General features: G+C 42.2%; 1 protein-coding gene across 1 annotated transcript in view; it reads right to left on the bottom strand.

Moving 5' to 3' along the window:
* The window catches only part of LOC122797796 (nucleolar transcription factor 1-A-like), an 892,813-nt gene that overhangs the window by 608,517 nt on the left and 256,562 nt on the right, over positions 1–27,734 (bottom strand). Inside the window, exon 3 of the mRNA XM_044066317.1 lies at positions 17,823–17,998. Coding sequence (XP_043922252.1) covers positions 17,823–17,998 — 176 coding nt within the window. The remainder of the gene's footprint in view (positions 1–17,822; positions 17,999–27,734) is intronic.

The raw sequence follows: 27,734 nt of genomic DNA, 5'->3' as shown, positions 1-27,734 counted from the left end.
ATAAGTGTATACAACTGTACTATGTTCTTCATGTTTCACTGTTGCAGTCATCACACTTGGGTGGATTCTCAAAGCTGAAGAAGGGTGGAGGCAGACAAGAAGAGTTACGGCTGGCTAGTATGCCTTGCAGAACTGCTGTTGCAAAACCCGCCCTGGATTTAGAAAAGATAGGCAGGTGGTAATTCTTGGTGAAGGAGTGTACGGAACTCCATGTAGCAGCTTCCAGGATGTCCCTGGTAGGGACTCCCCTGAGAAATGCTGTAGAGGTAGATGTTGTCCTAGTGAAATGTTTTCTGACCCCCTGAGGGGTTGGTTTCCCATGGTGGTTGTAGCAGAAATGGATGCATTGTGCTATACATTTGGAAATTGTTTTTTTTTTAATGGACTTGCCCTCTGCCTCTGTTGCAAAGCTGACTAGTAACTGATCAGATTTTCCGAAGGGCTTAGTCCTATCAAGGTAGAATCTGAGCTGTCTATGCATATCCAAGGAGTGCAGGATCCTCTCCCCTTTATTTTGAGGATTAGGGAAGAAAGTTGGCAGATGGATGGATTGGTTGAGAGCCACACTGGACACCACTTTAGGCATAAAGAAAGAGTTAATCCTGAGGGAACCCTGTCAGTATGGAAAATAATGAAGGGTTCCACAGCCACAGGTGCTTGTATCTCAGACACTCTTCTAGCTGAAGTGATGGCCAGAAGCAAGGCTGTTTTCCAAGAGAGGAATTTTAACTCTGCTGACGCTGCAGGTTCAAAGGGGGAAGCGTGAGCTTTTCCAGTACAAAGTTGAGGTCTCAAGCAGGGGTAGGTGCTCTCCTTGGCGGCCTTAAGTTGTTAGCCCCTCTCAGGAACTGTTTGATAAGAGGGTGCAAGAAGAGAGGTTGCTCAGTGTTATAATGAGCCGAAATGGCATGGATCTTAATGGAGGAGGAGGACAGGCCTTTGTGGAGTAGATTTGCTAAGTAATTCAGGATTAGAGGCAGGGAGGGCGCAGTTGTGTCCCCTCCTATAGACTGAATCCAGGAGCAGTAGCTTTTCCACTTATCAGCATAGGATTTTCTTGTACTGGGTCTTCTTCTGCCTTCAAGAATGACGTCCAGCACCTGCTTGCTTAGGGTTGCTGGGGGAGAATTCAAGGAATAAACCAGGCTGCAAGATTTAGGGTTTGCAGTTGCGGATGCAAAATCTGTCCATCCTGCTCAGAGAGCAGGGTTGGGTTCTGGTGTAGGTGCGAGAGTGCCACCGGTGACAGGCTGTGCAGGAGTGGGTCCAAGTGCTGGCGTGGCCAGTCCGGGGCAATCAGAAATGTCCTTGGTCTGTCCTGTCTTATCTTAAGTAATACTCTTGAGAGAAGGGGCAGAGGGGGAAAGGCATACATTGAGAGATTTACCCACTGAAAAGATAGGGCATCCACTTTCCAGGCCCTGCAGTGAAGATTCCTGGCGCAGAATTTGCTGAGCTGGTGGTTATAGGGGGAGGCAAAGAGATCCACCTCAGGGGTCCTCCATTTCTGAATCAGAAAGTTGAAGGTGTTGGGCTCCAATTGCCACTCATGTGGATCTAGGAGATTTCTGCTTAAGTGGTCTGCCAGTGAGTTTTGTTTGCCTGGCAGGAATTGAGCTTGCAGATGGACTTACATGTCCAAGGTCATGTTCCACAGGGCCATGGCTAACCTGCAGAGTGAGTAACGGTGGGTTCCCCCTGATTGTTGATGTACCACATAAAGTACAGTTGTGTACACTTACCATAAATGTAGATGTTCGAGTGTATTCACTGTTGCAGTCATTACATTTGGGTTATCTGCTTGCAGGTAGCCCTCAGTTGGCCTGATTATCAAAGTTTTGGGCCCTGCGTCGGTTGCGGTCTCATCTTCCATGACATCAGGGGTATAAAGCATGCAGCTGATGCCATTACATCAGTTTTTCCAGCCCCAGATGTCAGGTGCCCCCATAATGGGAAGCAATTATATACAAGGTTACACCTCCAACAAAAAAGCAAATACATCAGAAAGCTTTAAGCATAGTAAGCAAGAATAGAGGTATAGTTAATAGAAGTCAGGGGGCTGGAGGGAGGGTAACCAGGACTGCAACAGTGAATACACTCAAACATCTACATTTATGGTAAGTGTACACAACTGTACTATGTTCTTCATATTTCACTGTTGCAGTCATTACATTTGGGTAGATTCCCAACGCTAAGGAAGGGAGGAGGCAGTTAGATAGCATTAGAACAAGCTATAAGGACCTGCAAAACTGCTGTGGCAAAACCAGCTCTGGATTTAAAAAAAAAATTGGTAAGTAGTAATGCTTGGTGAAGGTATGTACAGAACTCCAGGTAGCAGCTTCTAGGATGTCCCTGGTAGGGACACCTCTGAGAAAGGCTGTACAGGTAGATGCAGCCCTGGTTGAATGTGGTATTATCCCCTGTGGGGTAGGTTTTCCATGATGCTTATAGCAGAAATGAATGCAATGGCCTATCCACTTAGAAATGGTTTGCTTTGAAATGGCCTTCCCCTCTGCCCCTGCATCAAATGCAGCCAGCAGCTGTTCAGATTTCCTGAGAGGCTTAGTCCTGTCCAAGTAAAATCTAAGTTGTTTGTGCATGTCCAAGGAGTGTAGTATTCGTTCCCCTTTGCTCTGTGGATTAGAAAAGAAGGTTGGCAAATAAATGGACTGATTAACGGCCACACTGGATGCCACATTGGGCATAAAGGAGGGATTGTTCCTGAGGGACACCCTGTCTGCATGAAAGATGATGAAAATGGTATTGGTTTAATATGCAAGTCAGTAGGCCTGAATACACCCTCAGAAGCCTATGCCTGCACAGCGGCTCCGGACCGATCCAAGGTAGAGACATCCGCAGGTTCCACAATCGAAGAAGCATCTCGCGGCACACCGGACATCGAATGGGTCTCAGTAGAGGCCTGCGAATCTGAAGTAGCGGTATCAGGGGCTGCAAAAGCGCCTCACTGAGTACCGGCGAACTGGCGACTAGCTTAGGAGAAGCGTCGTCGGCAGCTTTGGACCTATGTGGTCTGTCTCTGTCTTTATCTTTGCATTTTTTCGGAATGTCGGTAGTCTGGTGGCTTACTGAAGCCATTTCTGGATAATTGAACTGAGTACCAAAACATTTCGATGTGAAAATGAACCAATGACGAATAGTTCAAGGTTTGAATAAGACACAAAACCGACAGCGAGGTACGTCGTGGTCTGGGCCTAGGCAAGGAATACAGTACAAATGAAAATCTTTATGAGGTATTTGCTTTCCACAAGAAATATAATTGTTAACTTTTACTGACATTGGTTTAGAGCAAGAAAAAGGTTCCCCAATAAGGTACTTAACTTAGTTGAAGACTTTGGATCTGAAAGTCAAAAACGAAAATTTCAGGAGTCGGCCAACCGGCACTTGCGAACTGCTTCTGCTTCAGGCACCACACACCAAGAAAGACTGATGTAATGCTGTCGGCTGCATGCTTATATCCCTGATGACCTGACGTCATGGAAGATGAGACAGCAACTGACGCAGGACCCAAGACTTTGATAATCAGGCCGACTGAGGGCTACCTGCAAGCAGATAACCCAAATGTAATGACTGTAACAGTGAAACATGAAGATCATCTGTGGTGTTTTCCGTTTTTATTAGAAGTTGTCCTGGAAGGAGTAGGGATCTGAAAGCTGTCAGGGCATTCTGCACAGCTAGCATCTCTTTTTGGCTAATGTGCAGATGAATTTGACTTGGGCTCCAGTGGCCCTGAATGCATCTGCCGTCCATGTGTGCACCCCAGGCATAGTCTGATGCATCCGTGGTTAGGGTCTGGGTGGCATGGGGTTGAGTAAAGGGCAGTCCCTTGTTGTGGTTGCATGCTTTTGCCCACCAAAGGAACTCTGTCCTTAGACAGGGTATGATAGGAATGACTGTTTCCAGGTCCTGAGAATGTTGGCAACAAAGACTTTTTAAGTACCATTGAAGTTTCTCATATGCAGCCTTGCATATGGAATTAGCAGTATACATGAGGTCATGAACCCTAGAGCCTGCAGTATTTTTCTTGCGGACAGATGGGTTCTGGTGGCCATTTGTCTGAAGTATGCTGTCAGACAGACTTGTTTTTCTGAAGTGAGGAATGCCATCTGGGATGTTGTGTCCAAGCTTGCTCCCAGGAATACAATCTTTTGACTGGGTACCAGTTTTGATTTCTTTTCGTTGACTGTGTACCCCAAGGAAGTGAAGGGTTTTCATAAATGTCAGGTGCTGCAACAGCAATTCCTGACTGTCCGCCTGAATTAGGCAGTCGTCCAAGTATGGGTAAATTTGGATATTTCTCTGCCTGCAGTATGCAATGGCTGGGGCCAGGCATTTTGTGAATACTCCGGGCACAGTGGATCAGCCAAAGGGAAGTGCAAAAAATTGATAATGCATAGATCCGGCCCTGAAACGTAGATACTTAATGCATGACTTCCTTATAGGGATGTGCAGATAGGCTTCTTTTAAGTCTAGGGTGACTACCCAGGCATCCTTGGCCAGCATAGGTAGAAGCTGTTGCAGGGTAAGCATTTTCAATTTTGGTACCACCAGGAAGTTGTTGAGAATTGAAAGATCCAGAATTGGGCGCCAAGCGCCCTCTTTTCTGCGTACCAGGAAGAGTCTGGAATAGAATCCCTGACCTATCTGTTCCACTGGAACTGGCTGAATAGCTCTGATGGAGAGCAGGAAAGAACTTGGCTTTGAGCCTCTGTCCACTGGTTTGGAGGAAGGTTTGGGAACCCTCTTGGGGTTGGCAGTGAGTGGAAGTAAAATTTGTACCCCTGGGTTACAATGTTGAGGACCCATCGGTCTTGTGTGATGGACATCCAGTTCTTTGCATGACAGGCAAATTTTCTTCCTAGGGGCACAAGCAACTAGGCAGAGGTGGGGAGTGCAGTAGAGAAGTGTGAGTTATTTCCATAAGGAGGTGGCTTACCCTGCTTTGGGGGTGGGGGCACTCCATTGCTTAGATCTCTGCATACCCGGAGACTGTAGAATGGGTGGTCTGTTTCCCCTGGGTCTGGCTTGAGATGGCCTTGAGATGTCTGGAAAGGACCAGTGTTTGGAAGGGCAATGCCTACTGAATCTAGGGAGTTGCACTTGTAAGAATTCTTTAACAGTCTGCATAGACTTAGCTTTTTCTTCCATCTTTTTAAGAACCTATTCTGCTTTGGTGTCAAACAAACTGTCCTTGTTCAAAGGAGCATCTAGTAACTTTGATTTGACATGGTCTGACAAGGTCTGCTCTTTCAGCCAAGCATGCCTTCTCAGTACAGAACCAGTGACTGCTGCCCGACAAGATGCTTCTAGGGCATCAAAGCCACACTGCAAAGTATGCTTGCTGCAGTCCCTTGTTGTGGTTGCATGCTTCTGCCCACCAAAGAAACTCTGTCCTTAGACAGGGTATGATAGGAATGTCTGTTTCCAGGTCCTGAGAATGTTGGCAGGCATTTTGTGAATACTCTGGGCACAGTGGATAAGCCAAAGGGAAGTGCAAAGAACTGATAATGCATAGATCCAGCTGTGAAACTAGATACTTCCTGCATGACTCCCTTATAGGGATATGCAGATACGCTTCTTTTAAGTCTAGGGTGACTAACCAGGCATCCTTGGCTAGCATAGGTAGAAGATTTGCAGGGTAAGCATTTTCAGTTTTGGTACCATCAGGAAGGTGTTGAGAATTGAAAGATCCAGGATTGGGCGCCAAGAGCCCTCTTTTCTGCGTACCAGGAATAGTCTGGAATAGAATTCCTGACCTATCTGTTCCAATGGAACCGGCTGAATAGCTGTGATGGAGAGCAGGAAAGAACTTGGCTTTGAGCCTCTACCAACTGGTTTGGAGGAAGGTTTGGGAACCCGCTTGGGGTTGGCAGTGAGTGGAAGTACAATTTGTACTCCTGGGTTACAATACTGAGGACTCATTGGTCTTGTGTAATGGACATCAAGTTTTTTGCATGAAGGGCAAGTTTTCCTCCTAGGGGCACAAGCAATTGGGCAGAGGTGGGGAGTGCAGTAGAGAAGTCATTGTGAGTTTTTTCCATAAGGAAGTGGCTTACCCTGCTTTGGGGGTGGGGGCACTCCATTGCATAGATCTCTGCATACCCTGAGACTGTAGAATGGGTGGTCTGTTTCCCCTGGGTTTGGCTTGAGATGGCCTGGAGAGGGCTGGAAAGGACCAGTGTTTGGAAGGGCAATGCCTACTGAATCTAGGGGGTTGCACTTGTAAGAATTCTTTAACAGTCTGCATAGACTTAGCTTTTTCTTCCATCTTTTTAAGAATCTGTTCTGCTTTGGTGTCAAACAAACTGTCCTTGTTCAAACGAGCATCTAGTAACTTTGATTTGACATGGTCTGGCAAGGTCTGCTCCTTGAGCCAAGCATGCCTTCTCAGTACAGAACCAGTGACTGCTGCCCGGCAAGATGCTTCTAGGGCATCAAAGCCACACTGCAAAGTATGTCTGATGACTTGGCTTGCAGAGTGCATAAGCTCCTGCAATTCTTTATTTTCTGCACAGTCTGTAAAGGTTGCCATTTTTTGTTTAATAACTTCCATAATATTGTTGCTGGTACTTCAGCATGTGAAAGTGAAAATTCAATGCCCTAATAGGAAGAGTTGCACAGGTATATACCTTTTTACCCTATCTGTCCAAAGCTCTGAAATCCCTGACCAAAGGGATGGGATTCTTGGCTGTAGTTGCCTTGATACCTTTAGGCTCCTGGGAAATGATCTCTGGGTTAGCAGTAGGATTCTTGAAAAGAAATTTGTGAGTGTTAGGTACTCTGTAGTACCTGTCTGGTTTCCTAGGGGCAGGAGGTAAAGTATCAGGAGTAAGACTGGATTCCATAAAAACATTATCAACTTCCAGGACAGGTGGTATTGCTAAAGGCCTGTGCTGTGGCAAATTTAGGAATTCTCTGAGTCTCTTTTTGGACAGAGGATACTCTTGTCATTCCCAGTGGAAATGCTCTCTTACAGTATGTAAGGTTTCACCAAAAGAAAAATCGTCTGGAGGGGTGGCAGAGGGAATGGATTCCTCTGCATCTTAATCCTCATAAGCAGATAAGGGCATGTCTTCATAATCAGATACCTCAGAGTCAGAGTCATCGGACTCCTGGTCTGTTGAAGCTGCAGGGGACTGGTCTCTTTTCCACTTAGCAGGGGAAGGCTGACTTCCCCAATCAGCGTTATAAGGTCTTCTGCCATTCTAAGTATTTGTCGTTGTGGCATGGGAGCAGGTGCAAGCATTTTAGTCGTCTGTTTTCTAGGCATAGTGCATACTCTTGGCCTAAGAAACTCGGTAGTTTTAGATAAAAAAGAAGTCATCGGTTTGAGTCGAACATTGGTAGAGTGAAGAACTGCCTCAGAAGCCGCTGCCTGCATAGCGGCTCCGGACCCATCCTAGGTAGAGACATCCACAGCTTCCATAGTCAAAGAAGAGTCTCGGAACATACCGGACTCTAAACGGGTCTCAGTAGAGGCCTGCAAATCCACTGAAGCAGGCATCAGAGGCTGTGAAAGCGCCTCACTGAGTACCGGCGAACTGGCGACTAGCTTAACGGAAGCGTCGTCGGCAGCTTTGGACCTATGTAGTCTGTTTCTATCTTTATCTTTACGTTTTTTTGGAATATCGGTAGTCGCATGGCTTACCAAAGCCATTTCGGAATAGGGAGATTGAGAACGAAAGAATTTAGTGACAAAGAGAGCCCAACGACAAATGGTTCGGGCATTGAACAAGGCACAAAACCGACAGCGAGGTACGTCATGATCTGAGCCTAAACAGGTGATGCAGTAAGAATGAAAATCTCTGTGTGGTATTTACTTTCCACAGGCAAGACAATTGTTAACTTTTTCTGACATCGGTTAGAGCAAGAAAAAAGGATCCCCAATGGGGTACTTAGCTTCAGAAGACTTCAGGATTATTCAATTTGTAAACAAAAATGCAGGTAGCGGCCAACCGGCACTTGCAAACTCCTTCTGGCTCCTCAGCAAGAAAGACTGATGTAAAGGCGTCGGCTGCCTGTTTTTATACCCTTGACGACTTGAGGTCTGTCCTGGAGTGACAGCATCCGACGCAGAAATACTAAGTCTCTGGTATTTGGGCTGACTGAGGGCTACCTGCAGGCAGATAACCCAAGTGTGATGACTGCAACAGTGAAACACGAAGAACATCTGCAATCTAGAAACCTATTTTGGCCAAACTATATGATTTTTTTTCATCTGTGTCTTATCAAAACAGCAATAATGATATTCAAAGGGACAAAGCTAGTCTCTGAGTCCAAGGTAAGGGGAATGCACAAAATAAAAAGTTTAAAGCTGCTGAAGTCATTTTTTCTTCTATGAAATGGCAGAACACATAACAATCTTCTTCTCTTCTGTAATTTACGGGATGATGCCCAATGAATCTAGATCTTTGACAGAGCAATTCACAAATTCACATGGAAGACAAGTTTATGAACACATTGGTGTCATATACCAGATTTTCAGTAGACTACCAAGTGCCTCAGCCTCAATCTTTCTTCAAAAAGGACATTAACATTTACACTTATGCCTAATTTCTGCATTGACTAGCCAGAACGTTGCGTCAGTTTTCCTTTCATCCAATCAAAGACAGAAATATTAGTATACCTGGTCAATTCTGCTTTCTGAGTTTTGGAATACTACAGTTCTTTACTGGCATTTCCTGAATGATCCCTAGTCATCTAATATAATTTTGTTTCTCAGTTTTCACAAAATCATTATCAGACATCTTAAAGTGTAAGTTTTATTAAATAAGCAATCATATTAGCATTATTACAGACATATATTTTCACTACGAGTTAATCACTACTAACATTAATCTTCTGCCTACAATGACCAACGTAACTACATTTTTATTGCTTTATTTCAGCCCTTAAACTATTTATGAAATTATGTTTGTTGATCCCTAGACGCTTAGTATAAGGCATAAAACAGTAAAACAAAATGGTCATCAGATAAAGTTAACTATTTATTTGTTTATTTATGCTTCTTTATTTACTTATCACTTATTATTGTTTTCTTTTTGATCCTGCTGACTGCCAGCCATCATATTCCCCCTTGGACAACTGACCCATCAGTTTCCCTTACCAGGGAGGCAGTCAACTGAAAGTAGCCATCTCTAAGGTGGCAATCGGAGTTTTCTTTGCAACTTAAGTCTGACAGCAGCCATCACCAGGGCAGCAATCAGAGTTTTTTTTAGAACTTAAGTCACATGTATGCTCATTTGTGTCAAGGAGATTGTCAGAGTGGTTGTATGTAATGCATGCCATGCCCTCATGTTAAACAATCATTTGGCCCTGCCTACCTTGTAGATTAACACCTCCATGTGATTCCTGGTCTGCACCAGGGATTATACTATGGAGAGAGTATTCACAATGTAGGATGTTCATCTTGATGAATGTATAAAAACTGTATAAAGTTTTAAAAATGTTATGAATCTGTGATACACTGACGAAAAAAATATGTGCATTCCTTTAAATATTTAGCAATATGTTGAGAATGGAGATACGTTTGCAGAGGTTCCCACAAATAATTAACCAAACACAGGGACTTTACCAGGGATAAAACAACTGGAACTGGGATCTTCGGAAAAGAGTAGGAGCAAATTACATAGGAAAAATGGGAAATGTGTGATCAATACATGGAGAAGAAGAAAGCGATTTAAAAGAAGGCAGGATATGAATGAGCTATGTAATGGTTGACTGACAAAGACCGGATATATTAAATGATTTAAAAGAAGGCAGAATATGAATGAGCTATGTAATGGTTGACTGACAAAGACCGGATATATTAAAAGGGATGTATAACATTTGCAGCTACAGTTGTGTTAGCACACTTTGTAAAGTATAATGTTTGTAACTGAGACTGTGTCGTTATGGTTTATTTTCATTTATACAAATGTAAGACTGTCTATGTCATACATGAAAATTTAATAAAGATGTTTTTTGTTTTAAAAAAAAAAACAAAACAGAGATTTTACCTTAATATAAGGACAGTAGCCTTGAAGGGCAGATTTAATAAGGTAGTTCCTCATTGACGGCACAATGTGAAACACTGAAAGGAAGACATGGAAGCACAGACTGAGAGAGGGCCCAGTCAGGCTACTTTGAGGAACATCACTGCTAGACCTTGCTTTATTTTTGAGGCCTAGGAGAAAGGCTTACAGCACAGGAGTGAACTGTTGGTGTACTTTATTTTTGCAGCTGACAGCAAGGCCTAAGAGGAAGTACAGTTGTGTACACTTACCATAAATGTAGATGCTCGAGTGTATCACATTTGGGGTATCTGCTTGCAGTAGCCCTCAGTCGGCCTGATTATCAAAGTCTTGGGTCCTGCGTCGGTTGCTGTCTCATCTTCCACGATGTCAGGTAGTCAGGGGTATTAAGCATGCAGCCGACGCCATTACATCAGTTTTTCTTGCCCCAGATGTCAGGTGCCCCCCTTAATGGGAAGCAATTTTATATATATATATATATATATATATATATATATATATATACATACATACACACACAAGGTTATACCTCCAACAAAAAAAGCAAACACACCAAAAAGCTTTTAAGTATAGTAAAGGAGAATAGAGGGTAACCAGGACTGCAACAGTGAATACACTCGAACATCTACATTTATGGTAAGTGCACACAACTGTACTATGTTCTTCATGTTTCACTGTTGCAGTCATCACAATTGTGTAGATTCCGAAAGCTAAGGATGGGAGGAGGAATTTAGATAGCATTATGACCCGCTATAAGGCCCTGCAAGACTGTAGCGGCAAAGGCAGCTCTGGATTTAGAGAAAATTGGCAAATGGTAATGTTTGGTGAAAGTATGTACAGAACTCCAGTTAGCAGCTTCTAGGATGTCTCTGGTAGGGACACCTCTGAGAAAGGCTGTAGTGGTAGATGCAGCCCTGGTTGAATGGGATCTAATCCCCTGTGGGATAGGTTTTCCATGGTGCTTATAGCAGAAATTAATGCAATGGCCTATCCATTTAGAAATGGTTTGTTTTGAAATAGCCTTCCCCTCTGCCCCTGCAGCAAATGCCACCAGCAGTTGCTCAGATTTCCTTTGAGGTTTAGTTCTGTTCAAGTAAAATCTAAGTTGTCTGTGCATATCTAAGGAGTGCAGTATCCATTCCCCTTTGTTCTGTGGATTAGAAAAGAAGGTTGGCAAATGAATGGACTGATTAAGAGCCACACTGGATACCACCTTGGGCATGAAAGAGGGATTGGTCCTGAGGGACACCCTGTCTGCATGAAAGATGATGAAAGGCTCCACTGCCATAAGGGCCTGTAATTTAGATACCCTTCTTGCTGAAGTGATAGCTAAAAGGAAAGCTGTTTTCCAAGAAGGGAATTTTAACTCTGCAATTGCAGCTGGCTCAAAAGGAGGAAGAGTGAGTTTTTCCAATACAAAATTAAGGTCCCAGGCTGGAGTTGGGGCTCTCCTGGGTGGTGTTAAGTTTTTGGCCCCTCTGAGGAACTGCTTGAGCAGAGGGTGAGAAAAGATGGGTGGTTCTCTGTTGCAATGAGCTGAAAAGGCTGAGGCGTGAATTTTAATGGAGGAAAAGGAAAGGCCCTTGTGAAGCATCTCAGTTAAGTACTGAAGAATCTGAGGTAAATTGGGCGCTGCTGCAACCATCCCTTGAGTGTGGTTCCAGGCACAGAATCTTTTCCATTTTTCAGCATAAGATTTTCTAGTACTAGGCCTCCTTGCCTCCAAAATGACATCCAACACTTGTTTACTGAGGGATGGTAACGGAGAGATTAGGTAATTAGCCAGGCTGCCAGGTTCAGGGTTTGAAGCTGGGGGTGCAGAATCTGGCTCTCCTGCTGTGACAGCAGGTTAGGGGTCTGAGGTAGGTGCCATGGGGCCAGCTTTGACACACTGCGCAAGAGGGGATACCAGTGCTGGCATGGCCAGTCTGGTGCAATCAGTATCATCCTTGGTTTGCCCTGTTTGATCTTTAGTAGTACTTTGGAAAGGAGAGGCAGAGGAGGAAAGGCATAAACTGATAGATTTTTCCAGCTGAAGGACAGAGCATCCACTTTCCAAGCTTGTTTGAGGGGAGTCCTTGTGCAGAATTTGTCCAATCGGTAATTCTGGGGGGAAGCAAACAGGTCTATATCTGGGATCCCCCATTTGTTGATCAACATGTTGAAAATCTTTGGTTCCAGTTTCCACTCGTGTGGGTCCATGAGATTTCTGCTTAGTTCGTCTGCCAGTGTATTTAGTTTTCCTGGCAGGAACTGAGTCTGTTAGATGCACTTGGTAGCTCAAGGCTGTGAACCACAGAGCCATGGCTAGTCTGCAGTGGGGGTAAGAATGGGTACCCCCCCACTGCTTGTTTATGTACCACACAGTGGTGTTGTCCGTCTTTACCATTAATTGTCCTGGAAGAATGTGGTCCTTGAAGGCTGTCAAAGCATTCTGTACAGCTTACATTTCTTTTTGATTGATATGCAGGTGCATTTGATTTGGGTTCCATTTACCTGAATGCATTTCCCTGCCAGGTGAGCCCCCCATGCATAGTCTGATGCGTCTGTTGTTAGGGTTTGGGCGGCAGGAGGTAGAGTGAATGGTAGTCCCTTGTTTTGGTGGCAGACCTCTGCCCACCACAGGAATTCTAACCATAGGCAAGGTATGATAGGCATCATTGCTTCTAGATCCTGAGAATGTTGACACCATAGGCTTTTTAGATACCATTCTAGTTTCCTCATATGCAGTCTTGCATATGGAATTAGTAGAATGCACAAGGCCATGAACCTCAAGGCTTGCAGTATTTGCCTTGCAGATAACAGGGTTTTTATGGCCACTAGTTTCAAGTAAGTTGTCAAATGAATTTGTTTCTCTGGTGTGAGGAAAGCCATCTGGGAAGTTGTGTTCAAGCTTGCTCCCAGGAATATAATTTGTTGACAGGGTACCAGATGTGATTTATTTTCATTTATGGTGTACCCCAGACAAGTTAACACCTTTTGTACAAATGCCAGATGATTCAGAAGTATGTCCTGGCTTTCTGCCTGAATTAGACAATCGTCCAGGCATGGGTATATTTGAATATTTCTTTGCCTGCAAAATGCAATGACTGGAGCTAAGCACTTTGTGAATACCCTGGGTGCAGCAGATAAGCCAAAGGGCAGTGCAGAGAACTGGTAGTGCATGCAGCCTGCTTTGAAGCGTAGGTATTTTCTGCAAGATTCCCTGATTGGGATGCGCAGGTAGGCTTCCTTTAAATCCAGTGTTGCCAACCAGGCATCTTTGCCTATCATGGGAAACAAGTGGTGAAGAGTTAGCATCTTGAATTTTGGAATCACCAAAAAGGTGTTTAGGATAGACAGGTCCAGGATAGGATGTCATGAGTTGCCTTTTCTGGGTACCAGGAAAAGTCTTGAGTAGAAGTCTTGTCCCTTTTCCTCTTCTGGTACAGTCTGAATAGCCTTTAATCTTGAGAGAGAGAGTATTTGCTTTTGAGCCTCTGCCCACTGACTTGGGGGTAGATCTGGCCAACCATTTGGGGTTGGTAACATGTGGAAATGAAATCTGTATCCTTGGGAAACTATGTTTAAAACCCACTTGTCCTGGGTAATGAGTTCCCAGTTTTTTGCTAGCAGAGCAATCGTTCCCCCTAAAGGAGCAGTCAGTTGAGAAGTGCTTGGAGGTTTTAAAGTTAAGGCATTGAGACAGTTTAGCATAGGGGGGAGTCTTACTATTCCCTGATTTGGAAGTGGGAGCCCCCCACTGCTTAGTCCTGTGCGTACCCTGGGACTGAAGCCTGGGTGTTCTGCTGGTTCTGGGTTTCAACTGAGAAGGCCTGGAATAGGCAGAAAAGAACCAATTTTTTGAGGGCCAATGCCTACTAAATCTAGGAGGCTGCACTTGTAAGAAATCTTTAACAGTTTGCATAGATTTAGCTTTTTCCTCCATCTTTTTAAGAACTTCGGCTATGTCGCCAAACAGGCGGTCCTGATTTAAGGTAGCATCCAGCAATTTAGTTTTAACATGATCTGGCAAAGACTGCTCCTTAAGCCAAGCATGCCTTCTAAGTACAGACCCGGTGACAGCAGGCCTGCAAGATGCCTCTAGTGAATTAAAACTACATTGCAAAGTATGTTTTCCAACCTGTTCAGCAGAATGCATTAAATCCTGTAAATTCTTATTTTCAGCACAATCAGGAATCAACATAATTTTCTGTTTAAGCAATCCAATAATATGCTGCTGATACTTTAACATATGAAACTGGCAATTTAAGGCTCTGATGGCCAAGATTGCAGAGGTGTATACCTTCTTACCCCAAATATCTAGGGCCCTGGAATCTCTCTATCAGAGGGGGTAGGATTTTTGACAGTAGTAGCCATAATGCCCTTGGGTCCCTGTGAAATTGTCTCAGGATCTGCAGTAGGATTTTAAAAAGGAACTTGTGAGAATCAGGAACCCTGTAATATCTATCAGGTTTTCTGGGAGCAGGAGGTAAAGAGTCAGGGACCAAGCTAGATTCCGAAAAGGCATCGTCAACAATGTCCAGCACAGGAGGGATAGCTAAAGGCCTGTGTTGGGGCAGGAGTAAGAAATCTCTAAATCTCTTTTTAGAATCAGAGTAATCCTGGCTTTCCCAGTGAAAATGCTCCCTAAGAGTATGCAAGGTTTCACCAAAAGAAAAATCCTCTGGGGGAGAAGCAGAGGGAATAGAGTCCTCTGCATCAGAATCCTCATAGGTAGATAAAGGTAAATCCTGGTCATCAGAGGAGACAGAATGTCAGAATCCTGGTCAGAAGAATCATAAGCAAATTCAGTCCTAGGTCTCTTAGGGGGGAAGGTTGGCTTCCCCTGATTAAAGTAATAAGGTCTTCAGCCATTCTTATCATTTGTTTTTTAGGCATAGTGGCCTGACCATGCGGTCTGGGTGTCGGTTTCCTAGGCATGGTTCGAGTTTTAGGCCTAGAAGAAGAAGAAAATGGCGCTGGTTTAATATGCAAGCCAGTAAGCCTGAATACACCCTGAGAAGCCAGTGCCTGCACAGCGGCTCCGGACCCATCCAAGGTAGAGACATCTGCAGGTTCCACAGTTGAAGCATCTCACAGCATACCGGACTCCGAATGGATTTCAGTAGAGGCCTGCGAATCTGAAGAGGCGGGTATCAAGGGCTGCGAAAGTGCCTCACTGAGTACTGGCGAACTGGCGACAAGCTTAGGAGAAGCGTCGTCGGCAGCTTTGGACCTGTGTGGTCTGTCACTGTCTTTATCTTTGCGCTTTTTCAGAATGTCGGTAGTTGGGTGGCTTACCGAAGACATATCTGGATAATTGAACAGAGTATCAAAATATTTAGAAGCGAAAATGTAACGATGATGAATAGTTCATGATTTAAATAAGGCACAAAACCGACAGCGAGGAACGTTGTGGTCAGGGCCTAGGTAAGGAATACAGTACGAATGAAAATCTTTATGAGGTATTTGCTTTCCACAAGAAATACAATTATTGACTTTTACTGACATCGGTTTAGAGCAAGAAAAAGTTACCCCAACGAGGTATTTAGCTTTAGTTGAAGACTTCGGTTCTGAAACTCGAAAATGAAAATTTCAGGAGTCGGCCGACCGGCACTTGCAAACTGCTTCGGGCACCGCACGGCAAGAAAGGCTGATGTAATGGCATCGGCTGCATGCTTTATACCTCTGACTACCTGATGTCAAGGAAGATGAGACAGCAACCAATGCAGGACCCAAGACTTTGATAATCAGGCCGACTGAGGGCTATTGCAAGCAGATAACCCAAATGTGATGACTGCAACAGTGAAACACGAAGAACATCGGCTTACAGCTTTGAAGTGTACTGTTGAATAGTTGAACTTAGACAGAGAAGCCTTGGGAAGTGGCCTACAGCCTGAGGCCATCCTGCAAGTTCTGCGGCAGCCTGTATCCTGAAATGACTTTATGGACTAAACTATTTTCAATGCACTACTTGTACTGCGTTTTGCAAAGCTAAGCGAGACAATACTTTAGTTTGCATGTTAAGTAAATGAGTGCTTCTGGGTATATCCTGCCTCCAGTGTCTTTACACATTTTACAATGAGCACATGCCCCTCTTGACAAAGAAAGGTGAGCAGGCTTAAGCCTCATTATCCCTCTTCTCCCCTTAACCAAAAGCTGAGTGAGTAGTAGACGTCAAAAGAAAGCTGGAAAGATAGCTCTGGGAAAGCAAGGATTCAGAAAGTTACACACAGGGTGAATCATATCAATGTATATTAAATTACGTAAATATTTTTGCTATTAGGAATGGAATGTTAGATGACAACAGGTGACTATATTACCCGATCGAACGTTTAGGTTAGCAAATACCTAAACGTCAACCTGGTCGACTGGGTAATATGGCAAAATTAAAACAGCGAATGGCCGATTTAACGTAGGGAATGAATTCTCTCTGCCACAAAAAAAAAAATTCGCCCCTCCCCACACCCCCTTTAACTAAATATACCAACTCCAAGTGGGGAAAGGGCTAAAATCCGCATAACGGCTAAGGGAATCCTTTTCCTGCTTTAAATCGGCTGTTTGCGTTTTTTTTGCTTTCACTATTACCAGATCAACATTTAGGTATTCGCTAACCTAAACGTTCGATCAGGTAATAGGAACGCGACAACAGGGTACTCTGATTTTACCATATGTATATGAAATACCAAGTAACATGATGAGTATTAAACTACATTTAGACAAGTCCATCTCTAAGGGTAAAAAAGGGATAATGGACCATTCTGTATTACACTCTAAACCAAATGGGATAAAGCTAATTCCCAACAATTACTAATGTATGCAGTGGTAAATTACCTGTTTTGTAAGACCTAAATATGCACCGAATTAGATGCTTCCTAACAAAATCAAATTTTAAAAACAGTCTCTCTCCTCTAGTTTCTGCCTTCCCTTCTGTTTTAATGCGTGTAGTGTGCTATTGGGTTATGTTTTTGTTCTTATGGGGGAGTTCAGTTGTTTCTTGAATTGGAGGATAGTTAATGAAGTAAACTGTGGAGTTTAATATGGAACTGAGAGTATTGTCACTGCTTTTCATTGCTGTTATTTTGTTTGGCTTATTCACATGTAACCATGGTCTCTGTTTTTATCCTTGGGATCTGAATACAGCAAATAACGTGGTTGTTACAAAACAAAAAAAAAGAAAAAGAAAAACACATACGACTTAACAGTATTCTAGAACCAGGGTAGATGCAAGCTTCTGCAATATCCAGTCACTGCAACCACTACTACTACTACTGACATGCACACTGCCCAAAAATGAGAATTAGATGCGAGGAAGAAATGACTGAGCCTTAACCTCAAAAATAAGCATATGCCTGACTTTTATTCAGAAAAGAAAAAAAGCAATTCAATCATGGCCACAGTCTCTCAAGTTCCTTAACTTCAGCATAATTATGCAGTGGGGTTCTAATTGTAACTGCCAGGGTACTGCAAAGTGGGGAAAAGGGCAACATGCTACACATTTCCAGTGGTATATGTGTAGTTTGAAAACTGTTACCTCCAAACCAAAAGAAATCAGGAAAATACAGTGTTCAAACTCACACAAACTAACAAAATAAAAGAAGTCTACCTCTTAGATCTGATTACAGTCAATGGTTATACAAACGAAACATGTAGTTTTTCTGTTCTTGAATGACAACTGAAAGCAGATGAACCCCTCCTCAAAAAAAAAAAAAAAGTTAGACCAAGGAAAACAAATTACTTGACAACAACAATGCCAGACACTAGGCCATCACCAAAAATGAACTGGGTTACTTTCCTTTTGTTGCTTACCTCCATAGATATCTTCTGCCATTCTTGCCGACACATCTCACCAGTGTAACAAGAGAAGCTCACCTTCTCCCAGTCAAAGTGAGACTCCATAGTTTTGTATTTTAGGATATCATTCTCAGGAAGACTACTTTTAATTCGTTCCAGCAATGTAAGAAGATCATCCCTGGACCAATCATCTGCAACACAAAACAACAGTCTGTCAGATGTAAGGTAGCGACAGACAGAGAGAGAGAGAGAGAGAGAGAGAGAGAGACAGAGATGAAGCACTCAGTAATAGAGGAAGAGGGACTCAACAAAAGCAGACTCTCTACAATAAAAAAAATGAGGACAATCCTTTTGCAGCTAGAAAATCACTTATATACACCTCCTTTGATACCCAGGTCTTCCACACCCCAACACCTTACGAGATCCTCCAGCCAGTTTGCATTAAGATAGATTCCTCCACAGGTGATGTGACAGACTCCTGCCAAACATATCACATTCCACCCAAACAAGACAGACTACCATTATCTTTATTTACATTTTATTCTCTTTATAAGGAGGTAATTACAATGATTAAAAATGGATCTTTACAGCCACAGCCCAGGAGATAAAAAAGAAAAAGAAAAGTTATGGAATCAAGATTCATATCAGATGCTGGAGTCCAGGAAAAAAAAGAGCAGACTATAGTCCTCTGCTTAATGCTTATAGTAAAGAACAATAACTGTAAGGAGTAACAACAGGCTACTGAGGTGGTGTACGTACAAAATATTATCTTGAGAAGCAGTTATTCTCAGAAATGGCACACAGAATGGAGATCAATCAGGTGCCTCTCTCATAAACATTGGCAGTTACAGATGTGCATTCCAGCTGTTGAAGACTCGACACGCAGTGGTTAGTTTGTGATAAAGAATGATCAAGGTAATCTGTGAGGAGGAATGCACAGAGGATCTTGATGGCAAGGTCTGAGAAACAGAAAGGCAGTACAGGTTTATAAATAATAAGTGAACAGTGAGTTTATGAACAAAGGAAAAATAAAAGCTAGCTAGTTATTTCTCTGGTAACAGGCAGGGGTGCTCAAATCTACAAAACCAGAGAAAGAACAGAGACCGCTGCCTAAATAAAGTATGAAAGCACAGAGATGTAGTTCATGACAGTAAGTTTATATTTTATATATAAATATATATATATATATATATACATGTGAGTCTGTATGTGTATAGAAATATATATATATATATATATATATATATATACATACACACACACACACATATGTATGCATATATATATATATATATATATATATATATATATATACACACACATACATACATATACATACATATATATATATATATATATATATATATATATATATATATATATATATATATATATATATGGATCCACTTTAGATTACCAAAAGTCCATAATGCCAAAGACGAATTGGACGAGACGAGAAAAACAAAATAATGAAACTTAAAATGTTGAACCGCATCATGCCGTCTTCCCCAGTGTAGTGCAATCCCAGAGTTGGTAAATATAGTTAAGGAGGTTGTAGGGGGAGTAGCCCCCCACCTAGGTGGTTTCAGGTAGTACAGTGTGCTGTAGTGTAGTTTGGGGCAAATGTTTACTTGCCTTTGGGAAAAACGATGTCGTTTGGCATTTCAAATGTTGTTCTTCTCGTCTCGGCCAATTTGTCTTCTGTGTTATGGACTTTTGGTAATGTAAAGTACATCTATATATATATATATATATATATATATATATATATATATATATATATATATATGATATAAATGATTGTCTCATCATTGAGTGAATATATATACAATATAAATGACTATGTCATCATTGAGTGAATATAAAAAAGCAATGTTTTTAGACTGAATCTAAAAAGATTGAAAAAAAAAAAATTAAAAAAAATATTTTTTGCATTCGCTCTTACAGACTTATATAGATACACACACACACACACACACACACACATATATATATATATATATATATATATATATATATATATGTACACACACACACACACACACACACACACACACACACACACACACACACACACACACACACACACACGTTGTGCCATGCAGATATTCAAACATTCTTTGAATGGAAAGAAGATCAGCAAAACTGATCAAATATAAAAAAAAGTTTGCAAATTACCTGTCTTCTCATGTGCAAAACTATGGTACAGTAAGGACTGTGAATTTGTCCTATGTTCACTGTAGTGCAATCTCAGAGTTATTACTAGTAAGGGTTGCGTAGGTGCATGCGGTACAAACCCCCATCCCAGCAAACAAAAATACTGCTTATTTTTCGATTTTTATTTTGTTCGCAGAGTTAACTTTTGAACCATTTTGTTTGAGTACTTGTGTTATATATACACACACATATCTGTATCTGTATTGTCTTCTGTAACCCTCTGTTTTTGATTACATTCTGGAGGGAGCACAGCTGGATAATCATCTGTGCCTGGATCACATTTTCTTTCCCTCTGATAGGAAGTGCAAATCTAAAGCACAGATCAACATTCTTGGCCATCAAAACCCCCTTCAAGATTACAAGATCTTCTTAGCAGGCTTTGCCTGTTTTGTCCCTTTTGCTCAAAGATGATAGCTGAACATCTGCCAAATAAAGCTCAAACCACTGAAAAAGCAGTTGTGAAGATAAAGAATATGACTATAGATGCCTGAAGGGTAGTATCACTGCTGCAGCATATTCACAATCACATATCAGCTTGGTGACCAGAATTTAAGCAAACCACAGTGCCCTCAAGTAGAGTAGAGCAGGAGGCTGCAAACATAAAGAAGTATAACTTACAACTTTTTTTTTGGATGAGTTATTTACAAGTGTTTCTACATTTCAATGCTCAAGCTTACACCAAAAGAAGAAACTATTGCAGAATTCAGATGCACTTAAATTGCAAACGGGAACTCCAAACTTTATGAACCTAATCAATATACCACGAACTCCAAACTTTATGAACCTAATCAATATACCACTCACCATGTCCTTAGCATTCTAACATGAGGAAATTGCAACCCCCCAATTTAAACTACATCTCCTTGATATACATAAACGGAAAATATGACTGACCATGGAGAATAGGGCAGGCTTGGGAAAATATCCCTGCCAAGAAAGCAGTAGGAGTGTCAAACCCCCTTCTGCAGCAATGAAACCATCACAGGGTTACAATGAGCACCTTCACAGAGGTGCAAAACATTTATTATAATGATCATTGCTGCAATGTAGTCATAAATGAACAGGAGACTATCAGGCAGTCTAGGAATAGAGTCTGTTTGGATACTAGCCTGCCCTGCATACCTCCCAACTGTCCAGAAATTTGCAGAACGTACAGATTTGTGCCTTGTATTTTTAATGTGTTCCTCATAAAATTTATAGTTTTCCATCAAGTCATTGAGGATTGAAGTTACTAAATAATGACAAAGAAGTTTTAGATGTCATATCCTTCAGGAAAAAATGCAATCTAATGCAAAACCTGTTATTCTAACAGCTTTCTAATTTTATAAGAGTAATATTTAAAATCTGTCTCTGGGTCTTTTTTGGCTTAGTTCAGAATTCTTACAGTGCTTTGTTTTCTTGGCATGAAAGGAAACAAGCAAATTTTCAAACTGTCAAGTCTTTGATCCTCATAGTACATTATATAATACGCTTGTGTACATCTATGCTCTGAAAAAATATTTTCCATTTTATTCTCAGGCTTAGTATCAAAAAGTAAAAGGAGGAAAGAAAAATAAACTCAGGGAGCATTCACAGAACACATAGGCCATGAAAAGAATTTGTCTTCAGAGATGCACCCTGTCCTTATGGAGAAAAAAACTGTACTGTTCCTGGTGTAATATATGAGTGTGATCGCTTTCCATATGTCTTTTGTGACTTAGGAGGATTTGCGTAAAGTTTGTAAGATGCTGCAGAATGAAAGAGATGAACTTCCATTTATGATGGAGCTGGATAAGCTGATAAGAGGGCTTCTTAGGGATAAGGATCCTAAAATTTGAGAAAAGGAGTTAATGGTGATAGGAAACAGTGAGTACGGTATAAGGTAAGTGGGAATGCAGCACAGCAGTGGAGATGAAAAAAAATGCACCTGAATCACGGGAAGCAACTTGCTGAGCAGGAAAAGATAATTACTTGGGACAAGTTAAAGGAGACGTTTGGGCGAGGTGAATGCGATACACTTAGACACAGGGGACTGGTACCTAAATGCAAGTGAATGAAGTCAATCTTAGACATATGAGAAAAGCACCACATATAGTGGAGGTTATTAGCACAGGAAAAGAAAGAAGCACCAACTATGAAAAGGCTAGTAAGCACAACACATAAAGCTACAAAACAAGATAAAAAAGTTAAAATGAGGTGAGAATGGCAAAGTATCCTAAAGACTACAATAAGCTAGAAAACTTTGAAGATATGTTTAAAACTGAGACATGCAATAAAAATCAATGGGATTTTGGATTTTCCCATGGAAGACTTGCCACAGATATTTTTATACTCTGAATAAGATAAGCCATATACGTCTAGGTGCAGACATCTTTTAAGGATGTGAGGAGGGGACGGTGAGAAATCAGAAACTTATATTTTTGGAGTGTGAGGAGTCAGTGGAAAATAAGCATCTAGAGAATCTGCTACAATAAATGTTATATTTTTTGGACAATGCATTAACAGAAGAGCTGGAAAGGCATGAGGTAGTTTTGTTAAAACTGATAATTCTCATAAAAAAGATAATAGGCTTTTCATAAAACAGCTGATTCTACAAACAGTATTTTCAAGTAGTGTAAGCAACAGATATGTCTCAACTCCCATCCATTGATTAATGCCTTTTTACAGGCTTGTGAATATGCTTTGATACGTGTGTGTGTGTGTGTGTGTGTGTGTGTGTGTGTGTGTGTGTGTGTGTGTGTGTGTGTGTGTGTGTGTGTGTGTGTGTGTGTGTGTGTATGTATGTATGTATATACATATATATATATATATATATATATATATATATATATATATATATATATATATACACACACACACACACATATATATATATATATATATATATATATATATATATATATATATATATATATATATATATATATATATATATATATATATATATATATAGGTTCCTTCAGAATCTCAAACTCCTGAAAACCCGAATGTCATATGGTCGAGACCATATGCTCAAGTTTTCAGAAGCTCGAAATTATGAATACAGCACGGAACGGGAGATTTCCCTTTTCCTTGCTGTAGTGCAACCTCGGAGTTGGTATATTTAAGTAGCATGGGTGTGGGGGTGCAGGGGGTCCCCCCTGCAGAAACGTTTTATTTTATTTATTTATTTTTTTGGATTCATTTCAGGTTTTCCAGCTTCTGAAAAAGTACAGTTGGGTACACTTACCATAAATGTAGATGTTCGAGTGTCTTCACTGTTGCAGTCATCACTGTAGTGTTCTTCCTGCCGGCAGGCAGTCCTCGGTTGGCCAGAATCCCAAAGTCTGGGTCCGGCGTCAGCTGTTCAGTCATGCTCCCTGATGTCAGAGCGCCAGGAGTACAAAGCTGCCAGCCGACGCCATGTTCTCCAGTTTTTCCTTGCCCCAGATGTCAGGTGCCTAAAAATGAAGGCTAATAGTAAAAACCAAAAAATAACGTACCACAAACCCCATAGCCTGTAGCAAATACACCTCAGAAAAAAGGTGAAGTAGGTAAGCACACTAGTGAAAGTATAAGAGGGGACAGGAGGGAGGTAGCAGACTGCAACAGTGAAGACACTCGAACATCTACATTTATGGTAAGTGTACACAACTGTACTATGTTCATCATGTTTCACTGTTGCAGTCATCACTGTAGGGTTGAATTCCAAAGCTGAGATAAGGGGTGGTGGTTATAGAGGGGAAGGGGCGGCTAGAAGGCCCTGCAAGACTGCAGAAGCAAAGCCTGCCCTAGACTTAGAGTAAAGAGGGAGATTATAGTGCTTAGAGAAAATATGCACTGAACTCCAAGTTGCAGCTTCCAAAATATCTTTAGTAGGTACTCCCCTGAGAAAGGCAGCTGAAGTAGCAGCAGCTCTGGTAGAGTGAGTCCTAATTTTTCCTAGGATTTGCTTTCCATGATGAGAGTAACAAAATCTGATTCCATGAGCAATCCATTTAGAAATGGTAAGTTTTGAAATGGCTTTGCCTTGGGAGTTTGTTGCATAAGAAACAAACAGTTGCTCTGTTTTCCTGATATCCTTGGTTCTGTCCAGGTAAAAACAAAGTTGTCTGTGTACATCCAAGAAATGCAAGATCCTTCCCCCTTATTTTGTGGATTAGTGAAAAAAGTTGGCAGGTGAAGTTTGATTTAAAGCCACTTTGGAAACCACTTTAGGCATGAAAGTAGGATTAGTCCTTAAAGACACCCTATCTTGGTGAAAAAAAAATGTAAGGTTCCACAGCCATGAGTGCTTGTAACTCCAAGACTATCCTGGCTGAAGTCAAAGCCAGTAGGATAGCTGTCTTTCATGATAAATACTTAATATCAGTTGTGGCAGCAAGCTCAAAAGGAGGCAGAGTGAGTTTTTCCAGAACGTAGTTGAGGTCCCAGGCAGGTATGGGTGGTGTCCTAGGGGGCCTTAAATTCTTTGCTCCTCGGAGATATTGTTTCAGAAGTGGATGCGAAAAGATTGGAGGGTCTGTATTGTAATGAGCAGAGATAGCTGAGGCATGAATTTTTATGGAGGAGAAGGATAAACCCTTATGTAGCATGTCTGTTAAGTAAAGCAAAACCAGAGGGATATTAGGAATGAGAGGATCCGAATCCTGAGCATGCATCCAGGTGCAAAATCTCTTCCATTTACCTGCATAAGATTTTCTACGGCTAGGCCGTCTGGCTTCTAAGATAACATCCATGACCTGTTTGGGAAGGGAAGGATTAATTATAGATCCTGAATTCGCCAGGCTGCCAGGCTGAGAGTTTTGACATGAGAGTGCAGAACCTGGCCCTGGTGTTGGGACAAAAGATTGGGAATCTGAGGCAAAATCCAAGGTGGTTCCTGAGATAGATTCTTCAGTGTTGAGTACCAAAATTGACGAGGCCAATTTGGGGCCAGTAAAATCATCATCTTGGGCTTGTCCTGCTTGATCTTTAATGACACCCGTGGTAGAAGAGGTAGTGGTGGAAAGGCATACCCCTTGAGGTTTTTCCAACTGAATGATAGTGCATCCACTTTTCCATGCTAGCTTGTGAAAAGTCCTTGTCCAAAAAATCTGTAACTGGTGGTTGAGGGGGGATGCAAATAGATCTATGTCCGGGCAGCCCCAGGCTTCTGTAATCGTCTTGAAAATGTGAGTGTCTAGCATCCACTCGTGTGGGTCTGACAGGTTCCTGCTCAGGCTGTCTGCCAGAGTATTTTGTTTCCCTGACAGGAACTGAGCTTGTAGATCAACTTTGCAAGCTAGAGCTGTGTTCCATAGAGTCATGGCTAGTCTGCAAAGGGGGTAGGAATGTGAGCCCCCCTGCTTGTTTATGTACCACATAACTGTGGTGTTGTCTGTTCGTATCAGTAGTTGTCCTGGTTGTAGAAGATCCCTGAAAGCCAAGAGGGCATTCGGAACAGCTAACATCTCTTTTAAATTGATATGTAGGTGCTTCTGATTCTCTGTCCAAAAACCTTGCAGACCCTTTCCCTGCAAGTGGGCTCCCTATGCGTAATCCGAGGCATCCGTGGTTAACACTTGGCTGGCTGGAGGTAGACTGAGGGCTTTGCCTTTGTTGTGATTACATGCTGTGGTCCACCAATGGAATTCCTTTTGTAGGCAAGGCAAGACAGCAATCTGCGTGTCTAGATTGTGGCAATGCTGGGACCATACACTTTTTAGGTACCAGTGTATTTTTCTCATATGTAGTCTTGCATTTTGTATGAGAAGGATGCAGGAGGCCATGTAACCCAAAGCCTGCAGGAATTTCCTTGCAGTTAGCTGAGTTATAGAAGCCAAGGTTTTGAAAGTGGAAGCCAGCTGTAGTTGTTTTTCGGATGTCAGGAATGCCATCTGGGTTTTTGTGTTTAAAAGAGCACCCAGAAAAGTTGCCTGTTGTGTGGGGGTCAAATTTGACTTTTTTATGTTCACAGTGAATCCCAGACACTTGAGAAGATTTTGAACAAATTCCAGGTGCTGGAGTAAAACATCCTTGCTGTCTGCTTAAATAAGGCAGTTGTCCAGATAAGGGTAAATTTGAATACCCTTGAGTCTGCAATGAGCTACTACTGGTGCCAGGCACTTGGTGAAGACCCTGGGTGCAGTAGACAAGCCAAAGGGCAGCGCAGATAATTGGTAATGTTTCGGGCCGGCCTTGAACCGGAGGTATTTTCTGCACTCCTGTCTGATAGGGATGTGTAGGTAAGCCTCCTTTAAATCCAATGTCACCATCCATGCATTTTTGCTCAACATTGGCAGGAGCTGCTGCAGAGTAAGCATCTTGAACTTTGGTATCTCCAGGAAAGTATTTAAGACTGACAGATCCAGGATGGGTCTCCATGAGTTTTGCTTTCTGGGAACTAGAAAGAGCCTTGAGTAAAAGCCTTGCCCCCTCTCTGATTGTGGAACTAGTTCTATGGCCCTCATAGCCATGAGGGATCCCACCTGGTGTAATGCCTCAGACCATTGGTGCTTTGGTAGGTCTGGCCATCCGTTTGGTCTTGGCAAGGTATGAAAGTGGAATTTGTAACCTCTTGAAACTACATCCAGAACCCACTTGTCTTGGGTTATGTAACTCCAATTTTTTTGAAAAAGAGAGTTTTCCTCCTAGAGGGGCTTCCAGGAGAGAAGTTCCTGGAGCCATGCAGGGAGAGTCATTGAGCCTGTTTTCTATATGATTGAGGCCTGTCCTCTCCACCCCTGGAGGTGGAAGCACTCCACTGTCTAGGTCTGTAAGAGGTCTGTGTTTGAGGCCTCCCTCTGGTGCGTCTATATCTACTCCTCTGAGACCTGTCCGAGCTGGAAAAAGACCAATTCTTTGTTGGCCAATTTCTGCTAAATCTAGGGGGCTGAACTTGTAAGAAATCCTTAACCGTTTGCATGGATTTTGCCTTATCCTCCATTTTCTTTATCACCTCTTCAGCCTTTGGCCCAAACAAAACATTATGCTGAACAGGAGCATCCAGTAACTTTGCTTTCACTTGATCAGGTAAGTTTTGTTCCTTTAACCAAGCATGTCTTCTAATGACTGTGCCAGAGGCAGCCGCCCTGCAAGAAGCCTCCAAGGCATCAAAACCACAGTGTAAACCATGCTTCCCCACTTGTTCAGTAGCATGCATCAAATCATGTAATTCCTTATTATCTGCACATGCAGAAATGGTACCTAACTTTTGTTTCATAACAGACAGTAGAAATTGCTGATATTTTAGCATATGAAATTGGCAATTTAAAGCCCTAATCGATAAAGTAGCAGAAGTATACACTTTTTTGCCCCATCTCTCCAAAGCCCTAGAATCCTTATCTGTCAGAATAGGGTTTTTAGCAGAGGCAGCCTTAACCCCCTTAGGACCCTGAGAAATGGTTTCTGGATCAGCAGTAGGATTTTTGTAAAGGAACTGGTGGGAGTTAGGGACCCTGTAATATCTGTCGGGCTTAGCAGGAGCTGGAGGAAAGGAGTCAGGAGTTAAATTAGCCTCAGAAAAGGCATCATCCACAATATCCAAAATAGGAGGAATAGCCAGGGGGTCTATGTTGGGGAAGAAGAAGGAAATCCCTGAGCCTTCTCTTAGATTCTGAGTACTCCTGTCCCTCCCAGTGAAAATGTTCCCTCATGTCATGTAAAAGATTCCCCAAAAGAAAAATCCTCGGGGGGAGAAGCTGAAGGAATAGATTTCTTCAGCATCAGAATCCTCAAAAGGAGGTAAAGAATATTCCTGTTCAGAGGAAG

This window comes from Protopterus annectens, chromosome 3.part1 (assembly GCF_019279795.1).
Source record: "Protopterus annectens isolate FY-2018-M chromosome 3.part1, PAN1.0, whole genome shotgun sequence".
In the NCBI taxonomy this organism is placed as follows: Eukaryota; Metazoa; Chordata; order Ceratodontiformes; family Protopteridae; genus Protopterus; species Protopterus annectens.
Note: the sequence above shows the minus strand (reverse complement) of the source record. Positions and strands in the feature narration are given on the sequence as shown.